Raw genomic sequence first — 23,486 nt, 5'->3', positions numbered from 1 at the left:
ACATTTCAGTCTTTTTCAGCTCAAAATTAGTGATTTTATGATTAAGATGAAGTAGGTGATAGATTTACTTTATTACATTTTAAGAGCTCTAAATCTACAAATAAACATTAATTTAGAGTCTGTATGTACTAGGGAATTGGGGATATAATGACATAAAATGAAATTTTCTTACTCACTGAATTACAAAGACTCATTTTATCTTCCAAATAATTTAATAATTGAGCTTTATGAAGCCAAACTCTCCTTGGTTTCTACTCTTTCCTTTGGTCAATAAAAGTAAACTGGATTCTCCCCTTTCTCTTCCTCTCCATCCCTTTTCCATTTTTCTTCTTCCTCCTCTCTCCTTTTCCCTTTTTTTACTGTTCTTTCCTTTCTCTCTCCCCCATTTTAACTGCTAACTTTTGAAGAGGGAAATTTCACTGAAATGATACCAGAAATCAGAGTAGAAGAAATTAAGAAGAGAATGAGAGAAGAGAGAGAATAAAGGCACCTATTGTCCATGCTGAGGCAATTGGGGTCAAATGACTTGCCCAGAGTCACACAGTTAATAATATCAACATCAATATGACTTTAAGAATTCCTCTATTTGGAGGTCCAACATATAGCTATTGGCCCCTCCTTTCTGTTACTTTAGTTTTCAGACTCTCAAAGTTCAGAGAGATCAAAGTTCATAGTTCCCATTGGTCTCAGCTCCCTGTCCTGATTTCTCTGATATGAGTCCCTGACCAGGCCTAAGACTGAAATGATGAACAAATTGATTTCAGAAAAGACTGGAAAAACTACATGAACTGATGTAGGTAAATAAAACCAGGAGAGCATTGCACACAGTAATATAATATTGTGTGATGATCAACTATGATAGACTTAGTTCTTACTAACAATACAGTGATCCAAGACAATTACATCATACTGGCATGGAAAATGCTATCTACTTTTTGAGAAAGAATTATAGAGACTGAATATGTATCAGAGCATACCATTTTCATCTCTTTGTTTTATTTTTTTTATTTCTTGTGATTTTTCCCCTTTTATTTTGATTTTTCTTTCACAACATTAATATGAAAATATATTTAAAATGTGTGTGTGTGTGTGTGTGTGTGTGTGTGTGTGTGTGTAACTTATTGCTTGCTTTCTTGGAGAGGAGGGAATAAAAGAAAGAAGGGGGAAATATTGGAACTCCAAATCTTTTAAAAGCGAATGTTGGAAAAAAACTATCTTTACATATAATTAGAAAAACCTATTCAATGAAAAAAAAAAAAACCCATCAAACATATCTACTATCCCAAGACAACCTGAGTGCCCTAGACTAAGACTGTCTTTATGTGAATTGAAGACAATCCCAAGAGATAGATTTTCATTGGAGGAAAAACCCTTTGTGATAGTATTGAAAAGGAGCTGTGCACTTTCTCTCCTTCCCTCCCTTATCCCTCCCTACACACACACACACACACTCACTCTCTCTCTCTCTCTCTCTCTCTCTCTCTCTCTCTCTCTCTCTCTCTCCCCGTACGTCTGGTTCTAGGCTTGATCTCATTTCACTCTCTCCCTCCCTCATCTCTCTCTCTGTGCCTCTTTCTGTTTCTGTCTCTGTTTCTCTCTATGTCTCTGCCTGTCTCTGGCCTCTCCAGGAACAAAAATGACACCTTTGGATAGAGGATTATGGTGAGCCAAATGAATTTATTAGAAACTGCAAAAGGGAGTTCAAGTTTCTGATCATTTTTGCCCTTCTCTTCCTCATCTGAGCATAGATTAGACACCAATCAAACATATTCCCTGGTGCCCGAGATAGCAGAAATCAAAGCACTTGTAGGGATCTGCAGCAGAAACCCATGACCCATATTCTGGGGCTCTCATTTGGCCACTGAATGTCCTAAAGAGAGAAAGTAATTCCTGATGCAGCATGGTCTTTGGAGAAAGAGAAGGATCATCAACCTAATTCATGATCACTGCCTTCCTAAGGGAATAATTCCAGGTACTCCTTGGATAGGGGTTCTTAGTGAACAAAGCAATTTAGTGGAGATAGCACAAGTCTTCGAGTCAGGAAGACAGTCAGTCCAATTTTTTTCTCAGCTAATTATTAATTGGGTCACTGAGTGAATCATCTATTCTATCACCCTCAGTTTCTGCATCTGTAAAAACTTCACAAACACCTCCCTCCCTGAGTTGTGAGAAATCAAGGCCATAACACATGTAAAGTATTCTGCAAAACTTAAAACACTATATAAATCATAGCTGATTATTATTGCCATTAGCATCATCACCATCAATCATCAATATATTTTTGAGAAAGAGGATCAATGATTTAATTCCTACACAGCCTCATACTTGGACAGCAAAACCAGTGAATTACTTGGATAGTGCAGATTCAGTGGAAAGTGACTTCTTTAATAACACCCAATGTAGGAATACCTACAAGAAGGCATATAAATCATAAGGTAGTCCTGAAACTTACAAGGGTTTCTGTGGAAGAAAGGGATTTCAATAGGATATCAGCATGGTACCATAATGGCAACTCTAGCTTCAATTCGGTTCCAACTGATCAATTCTTTGGGTGCTTTAGCTGTTTCAGTATTTGGATAGGGATTCCTATAGGGTTTGATATTTTTAATATTTTGATTTTTTCTGTAAAATCAAATAAAGGATTTCTCAAGATTGATTTGCTGTGATTGTATATGAGATAGAGACCCATTTAGACTGCTTTTTTATAGAAATCTAGAAATAGGGATTATATTTATACTTACTAAAAGATGTGGGCTAGCACAGGGCCAAGACCAATTCTTGAAGTTCCCTACTAGAGTATAGTTTTTGAGTTAAATTGAGCCATTAGCTATTCTCCAGTTATGGCCATTCATCCAGTTCCAATTTATTCTAAGTGTGCTCATGTCTAACCTGCTTCTCTGTATCTTGTCCCCAGAATACCATGAGAAAGATTTTGTAAACTACTTAGCTTAGAACTCATCAAACTAAATCTATAGTATTCCTTCTACTAGAACTTTATATGCATATATCCTTCAGGAACATAGTCCCTAAGGAGACTTTGCAAGGGTAAAGATGTACAGTTATAATTTTACAGATTGGCCAACTGAGGTTGAGAAAACAATGTGACAAAGTTAATAAATAAGAGGTAGCTCTAGGACTTTAACTGGCTCTCTGAACTCTTAATTTTTAATACTTTTTGTCCTGCAGTACATCATAATTCAGTATGATATTTGAACCTCACAATTCTATAAGCTACACAGGGAAGGACTGCTAGCCTTATTTGACAAATGAGCAAGTTCAAACAAATAGTAGTTAAGTGCCTTGTTCAAGGTCCCATTGCTAGGAGCTCAAGGTCAGGATGCCCAATAACAAAGGCTTTTTCTGCTCTACATCCCTAACAATGAACAAAGAAAAACAAAGTTATAGGGAAATAATCTCCATGGACAATCAGTTTGATCCCCCTGGTCAGGGAAGAATTTAATGGTTTGTTTATTAATTGGCTATAGAGCCAATTTTCTCCAAGGGGGCACAGACTCCCAAGTCTGTAGAAAATCCCTCCCTAATCCACATCTTGAGTCATAGTTATATAACATATATCTCTTATAGAGCACAATGCTATGAGACCAATCTAGTGAAGGAGTCTGAGTCACTCATTCATTTGGTTTCCATTGTTCATTTTGTCTTTCAACACAAGGAAAGATCATTAAATCTACTGCCTTCCATGAAACAGCAATGGCCAAGGATGATGTCTCCAGAACTAAAGACCTTTGAATACTTAGCATCAGGGGAGACTTTCTTCATCATATTCATTTCCTTTCTCAGTCGAAAATTTCAACGACCTGACCCCTGTAAAGGTGCCTGGCCATCTTTCCCTTACAAAGGCCCATCAACCTTTCTCCATGAGCCATTCAGATTATGAAAAATGCAAAATTCATCTGTTGGGACTGTAGGACATTATGTTTTAAGATTTTAAATCTGGAATCTGGAAGATTAGTTTCAGATCTTATTTCTAAAAAAATTTTTACCTGTGAAATCATAGCAAATTATTTCATCACTCTGAATCTAAGTATCAACCATAAAATCAAGATTATTGTCCTCATAAAAGACAGTCATTGTTATAAACCATGCTCCTGCTTTTCCCATTTATTGTCTTGCTTTAAGTAAAGAAGCAATCTGAGAAGAGACTAATGATAATGAACATTTAACAACAAATCAGTGAATAATAATAAGGGCACACGTGTACAAATTATGATGTTGAAATTTGGAACAGATTTAAAATTAAAAAAAGATATGGTTTCAAGCTCAGTAGTAACATATTTTATTTATATTTTGCTTTAGGGTTTTCAAAATGCTTTAAAGCAATGATTTCATTTGAAACTCATAATGATCCTAAAAGGTAAGTGCTACAACTGTCATTACATTTTTCCATAAAGAAAAACTGAAAATGGGAAAATTTAATGAATTGTTTGGGCTCACATAGATTATAAGTATCTGAGGTAGAATTCTATTCCAAATTTTCTTCAAACTTAAGTCCTTAGCTCTGTCCACTAAATCTAATTGCCTTAAAAACTCTGTTTGTATATTCTATAGAGAACTGTCTCATCATTATCATGTATAAGTGCCAAAGTCTATATGAGAAATAATAACTTCTACTTTTATAGTCCTTGAGATTTTAGACTGTATAAACACTTTTTGTCTTATTTAATATTAAAGTTATTATCCTCTTAGTCAGGCAAAGTGAGACGCAAAAATTTGTGTTATCTGAAATTCAACAATTCAATGTAATTTATCTTACTAAGTGCCTTCTATATCTCATTCATTGACTTATATCCCAAGGATATTCTTAAGAAATTGATGTCTAACTTTAAAAATAGAAAATGTAGCTAGATAAGGAAATAAGAAAAAAATTATCATTGCTGTGAAAGGACTAATGACATTAGGGAGGTGAAGCCATGACATGCAAGTGAATTAGATTTATGTGAAGAAAAGGCAAGTTATAGACCAGGATTTCTGGAGATAGTCCTGGGTGCAATTTTGTCTGAGATAATGCCTACTTAGTAATGAAGGCTATGATTAAGTGTTTAAGAAATGATGTTTTTACCTAGTGAAAAAATCAATCTGTAATAGAAAGACCCTCCAGGTTTCTTGCCAAAGCATCTCACTCTGAGCCATCCAAACCCAAACAATGAAGCAATGCAGCTTGACCTGGGACCTAATGACCAATCAATAAGAGCCAGAGTGATTTGGGTTTAAAGCATGGTCCTTAAAAATGAAATCCAGTCTATAAACCCCAAGATATCTTAAGAGATTTCAGAAATCAAAATATATATTCCTATAAGAAAAAAATATACAATTCAGAGGCACATGGCTAGGCAACTTCAGGGACTGTAAACCTCAACTTAGGCAATGCCTCTGATGTCTTTGGTCAAGCTATTTTATATGCATTATATCCCCTTTAGGCAACTCTCTTAAGACTAAATTTTAAGGCAGTCATTTGATAGAGGTTTCCTCACTACAAATTCCCTATGCTAATGAAATTAATGTTCAAATCTTGAAAGAAAAAATAGTATAATAAAAATACTCCAAACTCCCCATTCTTTTCCCCAACAAGATTGAAATTTTAGAGAGATTATGATCAATGCTGGATGTCTGACACAAAATGTCATTTTTTTGTCTTTTGCTCATTGCTCCAAGCTAGATTTAATTCAGGAACCTCTTCAAATTAAACTTGTGATAGCTTATGTTTAGATTTTCCTAAATGTATATTTCCTCTTCTCCTATGGACAAAGGAAATATACAAGATAAAATAGCCTTTATTTCATGCTGAACAAAATGAATGTGATAAAAAGGACATGGACAAGAATCCATAAAATACACAGAAAGATGAGTCCCAAAGCCCCTAAAGCTATAGAATTGTGCATTCTGTATTCTGTGGACCTCTGATCCAATGATTACCACTTCTACTATCTCTATATCCCCCAAAATGGAAAGGAACCTAATGACACAAAAAATATTTATATCTGCTCTTTCTGTGGTGACTAAAAATTGGAAATCAAAGGGATGCTCCAATCAATTGGGGAATGACTAAAATAGATGTCGTATGCGATCATAATAGAATATTATTATGATGATATAAGAAATCACAAGTAGAATTTCAGAAAATTTCAGATTTCCAGAAATTTCAGAAAAACCTGAAAAACTGACATGAACTGAGGCATAATGAAGTGAACAGAACTAGGAGAGCATCGTACAAAGTAATAGCCAATAATATTCAATGAGGAACAAAGGATGACTTAGCTCTTCTCAGCAATACAATGATCCAAGACAATCCCAAGGGATCAATGATGAAGCATACTCTCCATCTCCAGAGAAAGAACTAATATTTATTAAATACAGACGAAAACATGATATTTTTCACTTGCTTTCATTTTCCTTTTATTCTAATGTTCTTTTACAAAATGACAAATATTAGAAGTTTTTACACGATTGCACAATGTATAACCTATAACACATTGCTTACCCCCTCAGGGAGGGTTGAGGATAAGACCAAAGGAAAGGATAAGATTATTCCATATATACTTCCGTTGATCAGTTTGTGCTCTGGATGAAGACAGTATGTTTCTTTTTATGTTCTTTAGAGTTAACTTGGGTATTTAAAATACACAAAATAATGTTCATTCATAGCCCTTGCTGTTATGGCTATTACTGAATACTATGCTTGCTAATTATATGCAAAGGGTACAGGTATTTTGAAAACTACTTGGGCATAATTCCATTGCTCTTCAAAATGGTTGTATCATTTTGCAATTCTACAAACAATAAATTAGCATCCCAATTTTCCCACATCTTCTCCAAAATTTTTCACTTTCCTCTTCAATCTTTTTAGCTAATCTTATTGGTGTACAATGATATCTGAAGATTATTTTCATTTGCATTTCTCTCATTAATAATGATTTAAAACATTTTTAACTGCTTATCAATTGTTTTGATTCTTTCATTGAAAATTGCCTCTTTCTACCCTTTACACCATTTCTCAATTGGGAAATGAGTGGTATTCATACAGATTTGGCAGAATTCTAATTACTATTTGTGAATTTTCTTCTCTTATTTTTACTTACTATGTTCCTTTTCAATCTCTCTTTTTATCCCATCTCTATTACCTTCTCTCTTCTCTTTACCCTCTTATTTCTCATTGTACATACTCCTCTAAAAGTCCCTCCCTTATTTTCTCCCCCACACTTCTAATTTTATCCTATGCACCCTTTTAAAAATCCTTCCTCCACTTTATCCCCACTTTTCTCATTTCTCTAGAAATTGAGGAGACTTAAACTTTCTCAGATGCACACCTTGTTTCTTCTTCAACCCAAATGAAAATAAAGGTTCCAATATTATCAGCCCTCAGCTTCCATCTCATTCGGCAATATTAGTTCTTTCTCTAAAATTTTGTTTTTATGAGATAATTGGGCCTTTTGGACTTTTCCTACCCAAGTTGTTTTTTAAAATCACCACATCATACATATCTCAGTCACAACCTTTCTTTCAAACTACTTTAATAATGATAAGTTTTAAGCATACTGATAACATTTTCATATACCAGAAGCAGTTTAAACTTATTATAAGTACTATTTAGTAATTCCCTTTATTCTGAAATATTTATATTGAATTTTCATTAAGTTCTGGTCTTTTGTTACAAATACCTGAAAGTCTACCAGTTTATGTTCTTTTTTCATTCTAGATTATATGCATCTTTGGTAGATAAGTTATTCTTCTCCTTTGCTCTTCAAAATATAATATTCTAGGACCTATAGTCTTTTAGTGTGAAAGCTGCTAGATCTTATGAAATCCTGATTGTTTTTCTATAGTATTTAAATTGTTTTTGTTTCTTCTTAATTGCAATATTTTCTTTTTAACTTGGGAATTTTGAAATGTGGCTCTGACATTCCTATAATTTTTCTTTCTACAACATCTTTCAGCTGGTAATTGGTGTATTCTTTCAATTTCTACTTTGCTTTAGTGTTCTAGAACTTCAGGGAAATTTTCCTTAATAATTTCCTGTAATATTGCATCCAAATTAAGTTTTTATCATAACTTGCAAGTAATTTGACAATTCTTAAATTGCCTCTCTTCAATTTGTTCTTCTGATCAATTGTTTTTCTAATGAGGTACAACATATTCTGTTCTACTTTTTCTAATTTTATTATATTACAATGTCTTATAATATCATTCAATTCCACTTGCCCAACCCTAGTAATTTTCTTCCTTAAGATTTTGTCTCTTTTTTCTAATTGGATAACTTTTCTTAAATCTCTTGGATTGCTTTTATCTCACTAATTTTCCCTCATTCTCTCTTATTTGACTTATGAGTTCCTTTTTAAAAAAAAATTTCCATATGATTTTGTATCTCTCCACTTGGTTGACTTTCTTATTTTCTTCATTTTTATTTCTTATTATTCCCCTTACACACTTTCTAATCTAATCAAATAGACCTTGCAATTTGCTCCCCATTCACAATGTCTCAAATGCGCCAATATGTTCAATACATAACACCAGAGTTAATACTTCAGAGAACTCCATTGTGCTTAGGAATCATTTGAAAATATTCATTATTTAAAAACTAAATACAAGATAAGAAAAAAACAAAATACCAAAAATATGAACTAACAATATAAAACATTTTCATGTGCCAAGCATCAAGGAGGAGTCAAAATATGTAACAATAAATTTCCAATTCTATAAAGTATATATATAATAATAATTGCTAATTATATGCAAAGGGTACAGGTATTTTGAAAACTACTTGGGCATAATTCTATTGCTCTTCAAAATGGTTGTATCATTTTGCAATTCTACGAATATACTGTCTATCTTTTTGCAGCTTCTTTGCAAGTTATTCTTTTGTTCAGTGCTATGCAATTTTTACATTATTCTTTTTCCAACTTTCATCACCCCCAACTTCCCGAAGCAGGCTACAGTTAAACATGGGTATACACACACACACACACACACACACACACACACACATATATATAACACTAAATGTCTCCTGACTCTACCTACATGCATACATAAACACACACATATACACACATATAAATATTTACTTAATTTCTTTTTTATTATAGGTAAATGATTCATTTCCCAAATAATATCCATGAAGAACAGAACAGAGGTGAGTGAGTTCATTCTCAAAGGAATAACAGATACTCCAGAGCTTCAAGTTCCCCTTCTGATAATATTCACTATTATCTATCTGATCATCCTTGTGGGGAACTTGGGGATAGTAGTCATTATATCCTGGGACTCCCGCTTGCATACTCCAATGTACTTTTTTCTCAGTAATCTCTCTCTAGTAGATTTTGGTTATTCCTCAGCTGTCACACCCAAGGTTATGGCTGGTTTTCTCACAGGGGGAAAGGTTATCTCCTACAATGGATGTGCTGCACAAATGTTCTTCTTTTCAAGTTTTGTCACCACTGAAATTTATCTCCTGGCTGTTATGGCCTATGATCGACACACAGCTGTGTGTAGGCCCCTACATTATACCACCATCATGACATCGAGTGTATGTACATATCTGACCATTATTGCACACGTTAGTGGATTTTTTAATTCCGCTATTGTCACTGGACAGACCTTTAGCCTCTCCTTCTGTGGATCCAATGTCATCCATCACTTCTTCTGTGACATCCCTCCTCTCCTGGCTCTCTCCTGCTCTGATGTATACATCAATGAAGTGATACTCTTTATCTTAGGAGGATTCACTGCTACCTTTGGACTTCTATTTATCTGCATTTCCTATTCATTCATCTTTGCTGCCATCCTGAAGATCCAATCTACTGAGGGCCGCCAGAAAGCCTTCTCTACTTGTGCTTCTCACCTCTCTGTGGTGTCCATATTTTATGGAACAGTCATCTTTATGTACTTACAACCCAACTCTAACCATTCTATGGACACAGACAAAATGACTTCAATATTCTACACCATGATCATTCCCATGTTGAACCCTCTAGTCTATACCATGAGGAATAAAGAGATTCATGTGGCTTTCAGGAAAGTTTTATGGGGGAAAAGACTTCATAAGGCTTAGCATTTTGCTTAAGAGAAAATAAAATCTGAAATATCATTCTCTAGACTTTAGTCCCCATCATGATATTATCTTAAATATCCTTAAGCTCAGTTCTCCCTTTTCTAGATACAATGTGCTATAAGAGGAAAAGAGATTACACTTAGAGTGAGGAGAAATATGGATTCAAATGCTGACACTAACACTAACTATGAGACCAAAGTCTCTACCACTGATTTTTAGGAACTGTGATAGATATCCATGAGTATATTACAGTGCAGACATGAAAACACCCAGTCTAAATCCTACTTCTGATGTTCACTTAGACAAGTCAGATCACCTTAATGGGCTTTAATGTCCTTATCTGCATAGTGAAAGTTTTGGACTAGATGAACATTTCAGTCTTTTTCAGCTCAAAATTAGTGATTTTATGAGAATAGTGAAGTAGGTGATAGATTTGCTTTGTTACAATCTAGGAGCTCTAAATCTACAAATAAACTTTAATTTAGAGTGCATTATGTACTAGGCAATTGGGGATATAATGACATAAAATAACATTTGCTTATTCACTGAATTACAAAGACTCATTTTGTCTTCCAGTAACTGACTAGTTAAGCTTTATGAAACCAAACTGTCCTTACAGATTCTACCCCTTCCTTTGGTCAATAAAAGTAAACTCATTGCTCCCCCTTTTCCTCCCCTCTTCCCTTTTCCTTCTCTCCCTTCTGTTTCCTTTTCCCTTTTCTCTTGCTCTTTCCTTTCTCTCTCCCCCATTTTTCACTGCTAACTTTGGAGAGGGAAGTTTCACTGAAATGATGCCAGAAGTCAAAGTAGAAGAAATTAAGAAGAGAATGAGAGGAGAGAGAGTGTAAAGGCACCTGTTTTCCATGGTCTTTATTTGCTGAGGCAATTGGGGTTAAGTGACTTGCCCAGGATCACACAGATAGGAAGTATTAAGTGTTTGAGGCCAGATTTGAACTCAAGTTCTCTTGACTTCAGGGCTGGTACTCTACCCCCTGCTCCATTTTAGTTTCCCCATAAATAGTGTTTTAAAGGAATTAAGCTAAAAAGGAAAGAAAAGCTATAGGCTGATGCTAGGGATGCAACAATTAAGTGTGGTGATTTTTAGAATTGGGGAGATGCATGCCTATTTGTAGGTAATGGGAATGAACCACTTAAGAGGAGGATATTACAAATAAAAGAAAGAGTGATGATTAAAAAGGAAGCAAATTGTTGAAGGAAATGGGATGGAATAGGATAATTTGAAAAAGTAAAGGGGTAACCCATGAGAAAGACTAAGGCCACTTAATCATGGGATGATAGTGAAGTTGAAGATACCACAGAGACATCTCAGTGACAAGAACTGAGGAGAATGGGAAAAAAGAAAGCTCACAGGAATGGCCTCAATCTTTTTTTGTAAAATATAAGGCAAGGTTCTTAGGCAAGAGAGTGAGAGGGTAGCCAAGGGATGTTTAAAGAAAGATAAAAAGCTTTCAAAAAGCCTTTGTCTAGAATGGAATGGTAGATTGACAAGGAAGTTGAGATGGGATTGCTTAAGCAGCTATGAAGGCACAGATGAAGTTGAGCAAATTACTTGACTCAGTTCAGAATGGTTGTATACTTTTCCCCATTTTAGTTCACCAGCATATGGATGGAAGAAAAAGTAGAGAATGGTGGGAGTGTTCCAAGACTGAGATATGGCTTGGTGTAATCAGCAATATTATCAGCAAACTAGAGAATACAGTATAGAGTTGAACCAATTCACCAAATGGTCGAATTGAGAAGAAAATTAGCAATTGTTCAGTTCAGGGGAAATGACATGAGAGAATGAAATGAAAGAGTAGGATCTTATAGGTCATAATGCATAATGCAATAGGCAATATACATAATGCATAATGTAATATCATAATATGAAATTATTAAGTAATGACAATAATAAGAAATAATAAATTAAATTCACATTCGTATATATACAAACATATATATCTACATATGTGAGTATATGAAAAATTTTAGGATAGACTACAATATTCATAACTGCTTGATGAGTTTTATATATAATAAACACAAGAAGAAGAAAATATGTTACTTTTTTTAAAAAGAAAAAAATATGAGAGAATGTTGTAATGCTTCTTTTTGGACAGACAAAATAGGGAATTTAGGGAAATATATTCTATCTTGAAATTTTCCTCAGACCTAGAAGATGTGATTACAAGAAGCAGTTTTGGTTCAAATACATGGTTCAAAGTGGTCTTCCAGGATCTGGCAGTCTACTAATAATAGGTAATATTCATAATCCCCATTTTTGCAGGTGAAGCAGGCAGAGTGATTGTCTGAATTGAATTATGATTGTCTGAGATGGGACTTTTAGCTAAGGTCTTCCTGATTTCAGATTCAGAAGTTAGTCCACTATGCAATGTTGCACCCTGCCTGCCAACTCTCTCCTCTCTGTTATAGTTCTCTGATCTCTCATTGTCCCTTTTCCTCCCTTATCTTTTTAGTTCAGCTTTGAGGACACCATCTCTACAGCTACCACTGCTGCTTGGTTCATGGATTTCTAGTATCTTCTTCTTTATTTGCCAGCTCATAGGCTATGTGTATTCTTTTAAATTTCTTGAAATGATTCAAGTACAGTTCCTGGCACAAAATTTTGATAATATACTCAATCTCAGGCTGTTTCATGTCTATTTCAAATACATTATCTAGATCATCAATACTTAAAACCCTATGACACACAAAACCTTTGAATTGAGGCCACAGTTTTCACACTATTGGCAGGAATGGCTGGCCATTTTGAGCCTTAATTCTTGTTTTCTGAAGTCTTCCTGCTCTTTCTTTGCATGATTTAAGAGTTGCTCAATGACTTACTGAGGTCTTAAGTAGGATGAAGTCCGATCACTAAATCAGTGTCTAGTTAATACAACTGGAAAACGAAATAACAACTTACTCCAGTATCTCTGCTAAGAAAACCTCAAATTGGAGCACAGAATCAGACATGAAAGAAATGACTTAACAACCACAAAGATATGACTTTAAGATTTTGCCGATGTGGAAGTCCAGCAGGTAGCTATTGTTCCCTTCTTTCTGTTACTTAGCTTTCAGGCTCTCAAAGTTCAGGGAGATTGAAGTTCTTGATTCCCACTGGTCTGAGCTCCTGATTTCTCATCTATAGGCCCCTGACCAGGCAGAAGCTTGATGTGATGAGCAGACTGATTTCAGAAAAGACTGGAAAGAATTGATGCTGAATGAAGTAAACAGAACCAGGAGATTATTGCACATGGTAATACAATATTATGTGATGATCAACTATGACATACAGCTCTTCCTCAGAAACTCAGTGATCCAAGACAATTACATCATACTGGAATGGAAAATGTCATCCACTTCTGGAGAAAGAACTATAGAGACTGAATGTGTGTCAGAGCATACCATTTTTGTCTCTTGGTTTTGTTTTGTTTGTTATTTCCTGTGCTTTTCCCCATTTTATTTTGATTTTTCTTTTACAACATAAGTATGGAAACGTGTTTAAAATGAGTGTGTGTGTGTGTGTGTGTGTGTGTGTGTGTGTGTGTGTGTGTAACCTATTGCTTGCTGTCTTGGAGAAAGGGGGAATAAAGGAAAGGAGGGGAAAATATTAGAACTCCAAATCTTTCAAATGGGAATGTTAAAAAAACAAGCCATCTTTACATGTAATTAGAAAAAAAACTATTAAGTTAAAAAATCCCCAATCATATCCACTATCCAGTGACAACCGGAGTGCCCTAGACTAAGACTGTCTTTATGTGAATTGAAGACAGTCCCAGGATATAGATTCTCATTAGAGGAAAAACCCTTCCTGATAGTGTTGAAGTAGAGCTTTGTGCTTGCACTTGCTCTCGCTCTTATTCTTGCTCTCTCTTTCTCTCTTGCTCTATCTCTGTCTCTCTCTCTTGCTCTGTCTGTATGTCTGTCTGGTTCTGTCTTGATCTTGTTTCCTTCTGTCTCTCCTTCTTCTCTTTCCATGTGCTGTTTCTGCCTCTGTTTCTGTTTCTGTTTCTGTGTCTCTGCCTCTGTCTCTTTCTCTTTCCATCTCTGTCTCTGTGTCTCTCTTTCTCTGTGTGTCTCTCATATCTCTCTCTCCTTCCCTTCCTCCATCTTTCTCTCACCACATCAGAGCAAGACACATAGACTTGAATTCTATGTCAATGTGTATAATGCACTTGTCACTCCAAAGACAAAAATGACACTTTTAGATAGAGGGACATGGTAAGCCAAATGAACTTAGTAGGAACTTCAAAAAGGAGTTCAAGTTTCTGATCATTTTTTTGATTTTCTCTTCCTCATCTAAGCACAAATTAGATACCAATCAAACAAATTCCCTAGTGACTGAGATATCAGAAGTCAAATCACTTATAAGGATCTGCAGCAGAAACCCATGGCCCATATTCTGGGGCTCTCATTTGGCCACTAAGTGTCCTAAAGAGAGAAAGTATTTTTTGATGTAGCATGCTCTTTGGAGAAAGAAAAGGATCGTCAACTTAATTCATGATCACTGCCTTCCTAGGAAAGTAAGTCCAGGCACTCTTTGGATAGAGGTTCTTAGTGAACAAAGCAATTTAGTGAAAAGAGCACAGGTTTTCGAGTCAGGAAGATGTTAGTCCAGATTCTTTCTCAGATAATTATTAATTGGGTCACTGAATAAATCTTCTATCCACCCTCAGTTTCTGCATCTGTAAAAACTTCACAAGCACCTTTCTCCCTGAGTTGTGAGAAATTGATGTTACTTTGACCAAAATTAATGATGTCAACCATGTACCCTAAGACCTTAATTTTAAGTATAGCCCATACTTCCCATTGTGTTAACTAATCTGAGCTAATCGCCATCTCTCAGAAAGTCTTACTTTTCAGAGGGCATTATCAACCTACCATTATTAGGAGTATTTGGTCTAAAAGATATGGGCAAATCATCATCCTTTTTTCAACAATCTGCTGGATTTATGAATAAAATTATAATTACCCCAACAATATGTCTCTTAAACCTTGTTAGTCATCATGGGAAATAATACTTCTTCCAATCTTTTATCTTTGCTGATCTTTGTGTTTCTTTTTAAAATTTCATCTTATTAAATTGCCCCCAACATTCATGATTGCTGAAATATTTTAGAAACTTGAATTGTTCATCCAGTATGTAATTTATCCATTACAAATTTGTGTCATATTTGATTTGATAAGGATGCCACTTGGCATTCAACTGAAATCAACAAGAGTCAATTAAGCAGATACAATAAGCAAGGCATGATAATAAGTTCTAGGGATATAAAAGAAACTTTATCCAATAAAACTTTCTTTGGAATGAAATTACATACATGCATGCAAACATACATACATACAAATAAGTACAAGACACACCAACCAAATATGAAATGATTTTGCAATATAGGAGAGATAATAATTGAAAGAGGATCAGAAAAGATCACTTTCCAGGCTAATTGAGCCATTAATGACTCTTTCTTGGATCTAGATATTCACACAGTTTTGTTTATAATCGACTATCTCCTGTTATCTAGACTACATCTCTGCATTTTATCTATAAGAACAACAAAAAAAGATGGTCAAATGCTTAGCTAAATCATTAATAAATGATTGTTATAGCATCCTCCTAAGATATGTTTAATTAGAATTGAAGGGCATGTGTCCTTGGGAACAAGAGCTACTAAGAGTAAGTCTGATGGATCAAGATGGAAGTTGGGGGACATAGTTAAATTGGGAGAAGAATATAAATAAAAAGATGATAGTGGAAGTATTCATAAGAATAATAATAGAATTCTGTAATGTACAAAAAGCATCATTTTCACAATACAAAGAACTATCATCCCAATAATCCTGAGAGCTTGAGCATGCATGTATGCTTCTTTCCATTTTACTGATATGAAACACAAAACACATAGATGGTAAAAATTTGCTTTAGATTTCCCAGTGAGCTAAGGCTCCAGCCCATGACCTCTAACTCCAAATCCAGTGCTCTTTTTCTGACCCTATCTTGGGCTTTCATGAGCAATATCACATTTAATCTTCACTACAGCTCTTTCAATGTAATCGGATCAGAGATAATTATTCCCACCTCAAAAATGAATTAAATGATATTTAGAGATGTTCAATGACTTTTTTAAGAACCTATAGGTTGGATGGAGTAGAAGCAGATTTATAATCCCATTTGTTTTATCTCCTTGTCCATAGTTTATTCTTTACCTCATTTTGCTAGCAACAAGCTAAGAATGACAAAATACCCATGAGAAAATAGTCTCTCTGGACAATCAAAGTGTATTCTCCAATAAGAGATAAAGCACAAAGTGCACCTTCTTTCTTTGATTTCTTGTCCTATACAGAAATCAGTAGTTGCATCTTGCAGAACTCAGACCAGGAGGTGAGTGACTAAATGTGTCCCTACATCACATCATTTTGGAAGCATTTAGAACTTTACAGGACCTATATTAAATTGCAAATACATGAGGACATAAAAGGAGAAAAAGCTCAAGTTAAACATTTACCCCTCCCCAAAAAAATAGAGCTCATTACTAACAAAATCCAAAGTGAAGAAGGCTAGAAGATTTGTTCATAGCAAACAAACAAAAAAGAACCAATTAAAGAGGTACTGTGACTATAGAGAAGCTCAAGTCTTAAATACAGAGCATAATGAATTTTAAATTATCTAGAATGAATCAAAGCATCAGAGAAATAAGCAGACTGAACACAAGGAGAAAAAAATTCCTAGATGAATTAAATAATGAGTTAAAATTATGTTAAAAACCAGTTCAGAGCAATAAGAGAATGAGAAAAGAGACAAGAACTAGAGAAAGAAAATTATGAAAATTTATAGAACTCTAATGAATGAAGTAAAGCAATTATTGCTTCAGAAAAACTGATGGTGAAATATGCCTTTTAACTCTTTACATAAGATGTAAATGAGACGTTTTCAAATATGGACTAAGGTGCCAATACCTTTTGTTTGACAATACTTATCTGTTACAAAGAAATATCTATCAGGCTGAGCAGTGGTTGAATTACTGGGAAGGGGGAGATATAGAAAAATTAATGACTATAAAAGTACTCAAGAGAAAACAAAGAAGTAGAATAAATGCAATAATTTTGTTAAATTTAATATTAAATAAGTTGTTAAATTTGATATAAATTTTTGAAAAGCTAACTATACACCAGAAACTCAGTTTTGTATATACCATTCCTTTTAGGGTTTCTTTTCTTTGCTTGAATATTTGTTTGTTGATCATTAAGTTTATAATTAAACATTCAAATTTCAAGATAAATTTGATAAGCATGTTGTATAGTTCTATAAGGTGTCATTGGTTCTATTTAATATAATAAAAACTACTACTCATTTGAGATGTACAGAACTAAACACATTATGTGAATTAAAATATTTTAAAATGCAAGAACCAAATAACTAGATATAAGTTTATATTTAGCCCTGGGCTCATTGCTTGGATTTGACAATTCAACCCATTTTGAGACAATCTGACTTTATTTTTGTCTGTGATATAATTCTCCATCTTGTCCAAAGGATGGGCATCAGACAATTTGGTACATGCCTTCAAAGCACATTCTTATAATCTACCAATATATTCTATATTAGGTATATATTTTTTCAGGAAAAAATGTAATACTTAGAGTGATTAAGAATAAAGTTGAAGTTTGGGATTCAGTCAATGAAATCAGGCTGAGGATACATGAAAATATAATAACAATATTTGTAATAATCAATATGATGATGGCATTTCAAATTTTATTAAACCCTTTCCTCACAATATTCCTATGACTTAGATCATAAAATTCCCATTTTATAAAAGAGAAAATGGAAATTTAGAAAAGTTAAGGGATTTGTCTAAGACTACATAGGCAATAAGTCAGATCTGTGCCTCTGACCTTCTCCATACAATTTCTAGTTTTCATCCAATTTCATATCTGATCTTCCAAGCAACATTTGAATTGTGTGACAGAAATAATTATGCCCATTTTAAATATAAGTTAATTGAGGGTTGGAGCAAATCATTGCCTTTTTATTCCCAAATCCAGGAATGTTTCTATTTCACTTCTCTACAAATAAGCTAACAAGGACCAAGACATACTTAAAAATATGATTTCCCTCAGCAATCAAGATTTGGTCTCTGGAGTCATAACAAAATTTAATGGCCTATTTTGTTTATAGCTGATAGTAGAGTTTTCAGTTGTCTCCAAGGGGGTATGGTCTCCTAAGAGTCATTGTGTTCTCAGAGTTAAATCACTCCCTGATATCCACCTCTAGTCACTCAAAAGCAAATGAGACTCTATGATGATTCATTAAAATGAAAACAATCTGGATCAGCAGTTATCTGAATCTTTCATTCATTTGGCTTTTACCATTCATTTTGTGTTGAACAGAAGGTCTCTGAGTCTACTGCCATCACTGTAGCATCAGCAGCCAGAGATGATCTTTTCTTATATAGGCAACTTTGAACATTCAAAACCAGGTTCAAGAGAACAGTTTCTTTAATAGTATCACTTGCTTCCTAGGCTTGGGACTTTACCCCCAAGCCTATGAAAGAGTTTAACAGCCCTGTGGTGCCTTATCAACATTTCTTGATGATTCAGGTAAGTTCTGGGAAATTCAGGTCAAGAATGCAGTGCTTATCTCAGAATGGGAATCAGCATACTGTACTACATAGATTGATAGTGGACTTGGAATCACAATGACCTAGATTAAAATCCCTGACTGTAAGGGACTCTGGATAAATCCTTGAACATTTCTCAATGTCAGTTTCTTTTATGGAGATAATAGTATCTATCACACCAAAGTATTATAACATAAGATAAAAACAAAATTTAAAGTGCTTTGTAAACTTTGAAGTGGTATATACATGTAAGCTATTATTACCAATACCTACATCACATGATTTTGATGATCTTCTCCATGTTGAATGCCTTTCAATATGAATCAGTAATCTTTTACCTAGATTCCACAAACAAACCCATGGATAGATATTTAGGTATTCATTTGAAATAATGAAAAATATCTCTTCATTTTGATGATTTTTTTAAAATTTTCCTTTGTAGCTTTTGAAATTATATTTAATGGGTTTAAAATCCTTATTTTGAGAAGGGTTCACCAGATTGCCTTCAGTGTTCTATGACACACACAAAAACGTTTTAGAATACCTTGCTAAAGTGTATCCATCTCCCTCCTTAAATATGAAACTCAGACTGAAACAAATGCTCTAGACAGCAAGGAAAGGGAAACTAGCTTCTCCTAATTCCTAGCTTCTCTGTTCCACTGAAAATATTCTCGGATTGCATTACCTTTACTGATTTATACAGCATTCCCTTGATATATATTGTGATTGCAATCCCATTCCAGAAGAACTTCGGGCCAATCCTGTCTCCCTAATTTTGAATTTCAAAGCTCATTTTTATAGTTCAGGTATAAGATTTTTAATATTCTAGCCTGTCAGGTTATTTTAACTCCTGTACTATAATTTATTGAATTAATTATGATCATATTCTGTGTGCCATTTGAAAATCCACTAAGCACTATATCTCTATCCAAGTCATCAGTGAAATTCTTAAAGCACAAGGAAAATATGGATCCTTGGCTAACTCCATTGGGAAGCTCCTGTGCTTCTATCACATTATCAATGTCTACTTTGGAAATCCTGCATTCAATACTTCTAACTTCTCCACATTCCACAATTAACCTCATCCACATCTCTGCACACATTCCATAAGATTGGCAAAATAAAAATTTTTCAATTCTAAGTAAATACTAAATATAGCATTCCTCCAACCTTTCTATTCTGTAGCCCTGTCAAAAAATAAAATTAATTAATTAAGCCTGAAGCAACCTTTTTTTTTCCCCCTTGAAGCCATTTTACAGCATGGCGATGACTACTTCCTTTTTGAGGTATTTGCTGATGATCTCTTTAAGAATCTGATCTAAAATGTGCTTCTCTCAAAGTTCATGTTTTTATTCTGTAGATTGGATTCACTCCCCCTTTTAAAAATGGAGGCATTTGCCTTCTAAAAATCTCTCACTACTTCTTTCTTTGCTGTTTTCCATGATCTTTCAAAGATCACTAACAGATATGTGCTTAAAAATCCAATTCTTGAATTGATTAAACTTTACAACTTGAATTTTAAAAAATGAATTTTGCAAAAACTCATGAGAGAGACATTCATCTATGAAAGAATGCCAGTTATAATCTGGAATTAATTGATCATCACAAGAAATCAAAGAAAAGAGTGGAAAGTATAAATTTTTTTTTAAAAAAGTTCAAATGGCAACCCCAAAATAACATAGCTATCAAAGCTGAGATTATTGTTCTCTTAGAAAAACTAGATCTTCAACAGAGAAATCAATCAATCAATAATGGAAACAGACTATGTAGTTTGCAAGTATTATAAAGCAAAGAACATAAAACAAAAATAGGTGCCAATCTTAAAAAAAAAAAAACAACTTAGGAACAAGGATGATTTTATATAGCTAACCCATGAGGAAGGACTTTACTTTCCTCAGATTTTCAAAAAGAGTGAGAGAATAGTTTAAAATAGTAGAATATGGTAGAATAGTATTTCAGCTTATTCTTCTTACAATAATTTTATGGACGATTTCTTATATTATAGGACAACTAGGTGCTATTGCATGGAGTGCTAGGTCTAGACTCAGAAAGTCTCAGAATAGTAGAATGGTAGAACAGTTTATAAGTAGTGGAGCATAAACATTAATATGCATCAGGTAGGGTTAAAGGGGAAATCTTGTATTTAAAGCGGAAAGGAAGGAGAGTCATAAGAGCCTATTCCTCCCTGTGGGAAGATACAACTGTTTGAAATGAGACAAGACCTTTTATTTTGCTTTATTTGGGACATCCCTGGCAAATTATTAGTTTCCATTATATGAAAAGAAATGGTTATCCTTCTATATACCCCATGTGATAGGATGTGAATCACCAGCAGCCAGCACTTAAGAGTGGCAATGGAAAGATAGAGAATAAGAGATTGAATGATAAACAGGCCTTTGGAATGCTAATGATTCAGATTTCATAACTCAGAATCAGAAAAATTTTGACCACATGATACCTCTTCCACTTGAGATTCCTTCCTTTATGAAATGAAAAGTCTAAGAGTGATACACAGCAGAAAAAATGCAGGAGGTGACAATACCTATGAATTAAATATCATAAAAATGTGATAGAAGAGGGAGTTTATATTTGCTATTTTGAAATCTCTACCTTCATGAAAAACACAGAATAAAGAAAACCAAGTAATGTTACAAATAGCCTAGGAATTACAGAGTGGGATTCAGGGAAAAGGCTAAAGGAATAGGAAAAGAAATGAGAAAGAAAAAGTCAAGGAAAGTTTACAAGAAAAGATTATAAAATAATATTACTTAAACTAATGTAATGCAAAACACATGCTTCTTTGTATGGGGAGAAAGGGTCAAAAGTGTTATGAGAAATAAATCAAAAAAGTGTAAAGGCATATTAAAATTTAGAGTAAATTCATAAAGTAGAATCTTTCTTATTTTGCTTCTTTTTTTCTCTCTTCCTGCCTCCTTTTCCTTCCTTTCTTCTTTTCTTCCTTCCTTTCTTCCCATCTTTTCCTTTATATGCTCCCTTCCCTTTATCTACATATATAATGGTCCTCATCACTATGTTGAAGGTAGAGAATTTTATTCTTAGATATTCTCTAGAGCTCAGCTTTTTTATTTTAACTACATATGATTTTTTATTTTTTTATTTCCCCTTATACTTTGGTTGTGTATATTGTTTTCCTATTCTTCAAAAAAAGATAAGGAATCTGGGTATGGCAATATATTGTTAGATATTGTACATATATTGGTAGATTTTATTTCACTGTTTTTTTATTTATTTATTTTGTTTTTCTTTTAAAATTGTTGCTCCAAGGGTATATCCAAGGATAATTTAGACGAGAACTGATATACTTGGAATTGAATGTGATGTAAAAATTGTTGTTCAGTCATTCTTCAATCATGCCCACTTCTTCATGATCCTATTTGGAGTTTTCTTGGCAAACATAATGGAGCTTGCCATTTCCTTTTCCAGTCCATTTTATATAAAAGCCATAAGTTACTCAATCTCAGACTACATTTGAATGTAGGAAGATGAGTCTTCCTGGCTCCAGGCCTAGCACTCCATGCACTTCACTACTTAGTTATCCTATAGCATAATAAGTCATCCATAAAATTATTTTTAAAGCAATAATTTTTAATAAATTCAAGGAGAGGCTATGGAGTACCTACCATGAGGACCATCTATGTTTTCATGGTCTTTCAGGCCATTATTTCTACCATTTTCAAAAGATAGATCTATGAACATGGTTTTTGACTTTGTTTATCATTGTACAGAAATAATTTAGTTTTTCCCCCTCCTCTCTAATTATAGATCAATGATCCTGCACCAAATGGCAGTTATGGAAAACAACACAGAAGTAAATGGATTCATTCTTGTAGGATTTACAGACACCCCAGAGTATCAGTTTCTACTCTTTGTAATATTCACCCTTATCTACATCATCACCTTAGTAGGAAATGTGGGATTGGTAACCCTGATTTGGGTGGAATCCACTCTTCACACTCCCATGTACTTCTTCCTCAGCAGCCTCTCTCTGGTGGATTTAGGTTCTTCTTCAGCTATTATTCCCAAAGTGCTTGCTGGAATCCTCACAGGGGACAAGACTATCTCCTACAATGATTGTGCTACCCAAATGTTCTTCTTTGTAACCTTTGCCACTACTGAAAATTATCTGTTGGCTGCCATGGCCTATGATCGCCATGTGGCTGTGTCTAAGCCCCTACATTACTCTACTATCATGTCATCAAAGATGTGTCTTGGTCTAACCATTAGTTGTTATGTCTGTGGTTCAGTGAACTCTTCAATCCACATTGGCTTCACATTCAGCCTCTCTTTCTGTAGTTCCAACATTGTAAATCATTTTTTCTGTGACATTCCTCCAATCTTGACTCTCTCCTGCTCAAACATTCGCTTCACTGAGTTGTTGGTTTGTATTCTAGGGGCATTTAACATGGCTTTTGCCATTCTGATCATTGTGGTTTCCTACCTCTCAATTTTCATTGCCATTCTGAGAATCCGCTCCACTGAGGGCCGCCAGAAAGCCTTCTTCACCTGTGCTTCTCACATCTTTGCAGTGTCCTTATTCTATGGAGCAACCATCTTCATGTACCTACAACCCTCATCAGCTCATTCCATGGAAAAAGATAAAATGATCTCTGTATTTTACACCATGATCATTCCCATGCTGAATCCATTGGTATATAGTCTGAGAAACAAAGATGTCAAGAATGCTTTCAGAAAAGCTACTAGAAGAAAGAATTATTAATCTTAGGAGAAGGGCATGTAGGTGGTACAATAGGTAGAGCATGAAGCCTGGAATTGGCAATATT

The 23,486-nt window shown here is 34.4% G+C and overlaps 2 protein-coding genes across 2 annotated transcripts; both read left to right on the top strand.

The window, feature by feature from the left end:
* The first annotated feature begins 9,130 nt into the window (after nucleotides 1-9,130).
* Nucleotides 9,131-10,066, top strand: LOC127541617 (olfactory receptor 5B12-like). Its single transcript, XM_051966836.1, has one exon. The coding sequence runs from the start codon at nucleotides 9,131-9,133 to the stop codon at nucleotides 10,064-10,066; it is 936 nt and encodes a 311-aa protein (XP_051822796.1).
* A 12,420-nt stretch (nucleotides 10,067-22,486) lies between these two features.
* LOC127541616 (olfactory receptor 5B12-like) lies at nucleotides 22,487-23,422 on the top strand. Its single transcript, XM_051966835.1, has one exon. It carries the CDS (start codon nucleotides 22,487-22,489, stop codon nucleotides 23,420-23,422), a length of 936 nt encoding a protein of 311 aa, XP_051822795.1.
* Nucleotides 23,423-23,486: the final 64 nt, after the last annotated feature.

The sequence above is a fragment of the Antechinus flavipes genome, chromosome 6, assembly GCF_016432865.1.
Source record: "Antechinus flavipes isolate AdamAnt ecotype Samford, QLD, Australia chromosome 6, AdamAnt_v2, whole genome shotgun sequence".
In the NCBI taxonomy this organism is placed as follows: Eukaryota; Metazoa; Chordata; class Mammalia; order Dasyuromorphia; family Dasyuridae; genus Antechinus; species Antechinus flavipes.
Note: the sequence above shows the minus strand (reverse complement) of the source record. Positions and strands in the feature narration are given on the sequence as shown.

Coding starts and splice junctions, on each gene's coding strand:
- LOC127541616 (XM_051966835.1), top strand. CDS start 22,487: ATGGCAGTTATGGAAAACAACACAGAAGTAAATGGATTCATTCTTGTA.
- LOC127541617 (XM_051966836.1), top strand. CDS start 9,131: ATGAAGAACAGAACAGAGGTGAGTGAGTTCATTCTCAAAGGAATAACA.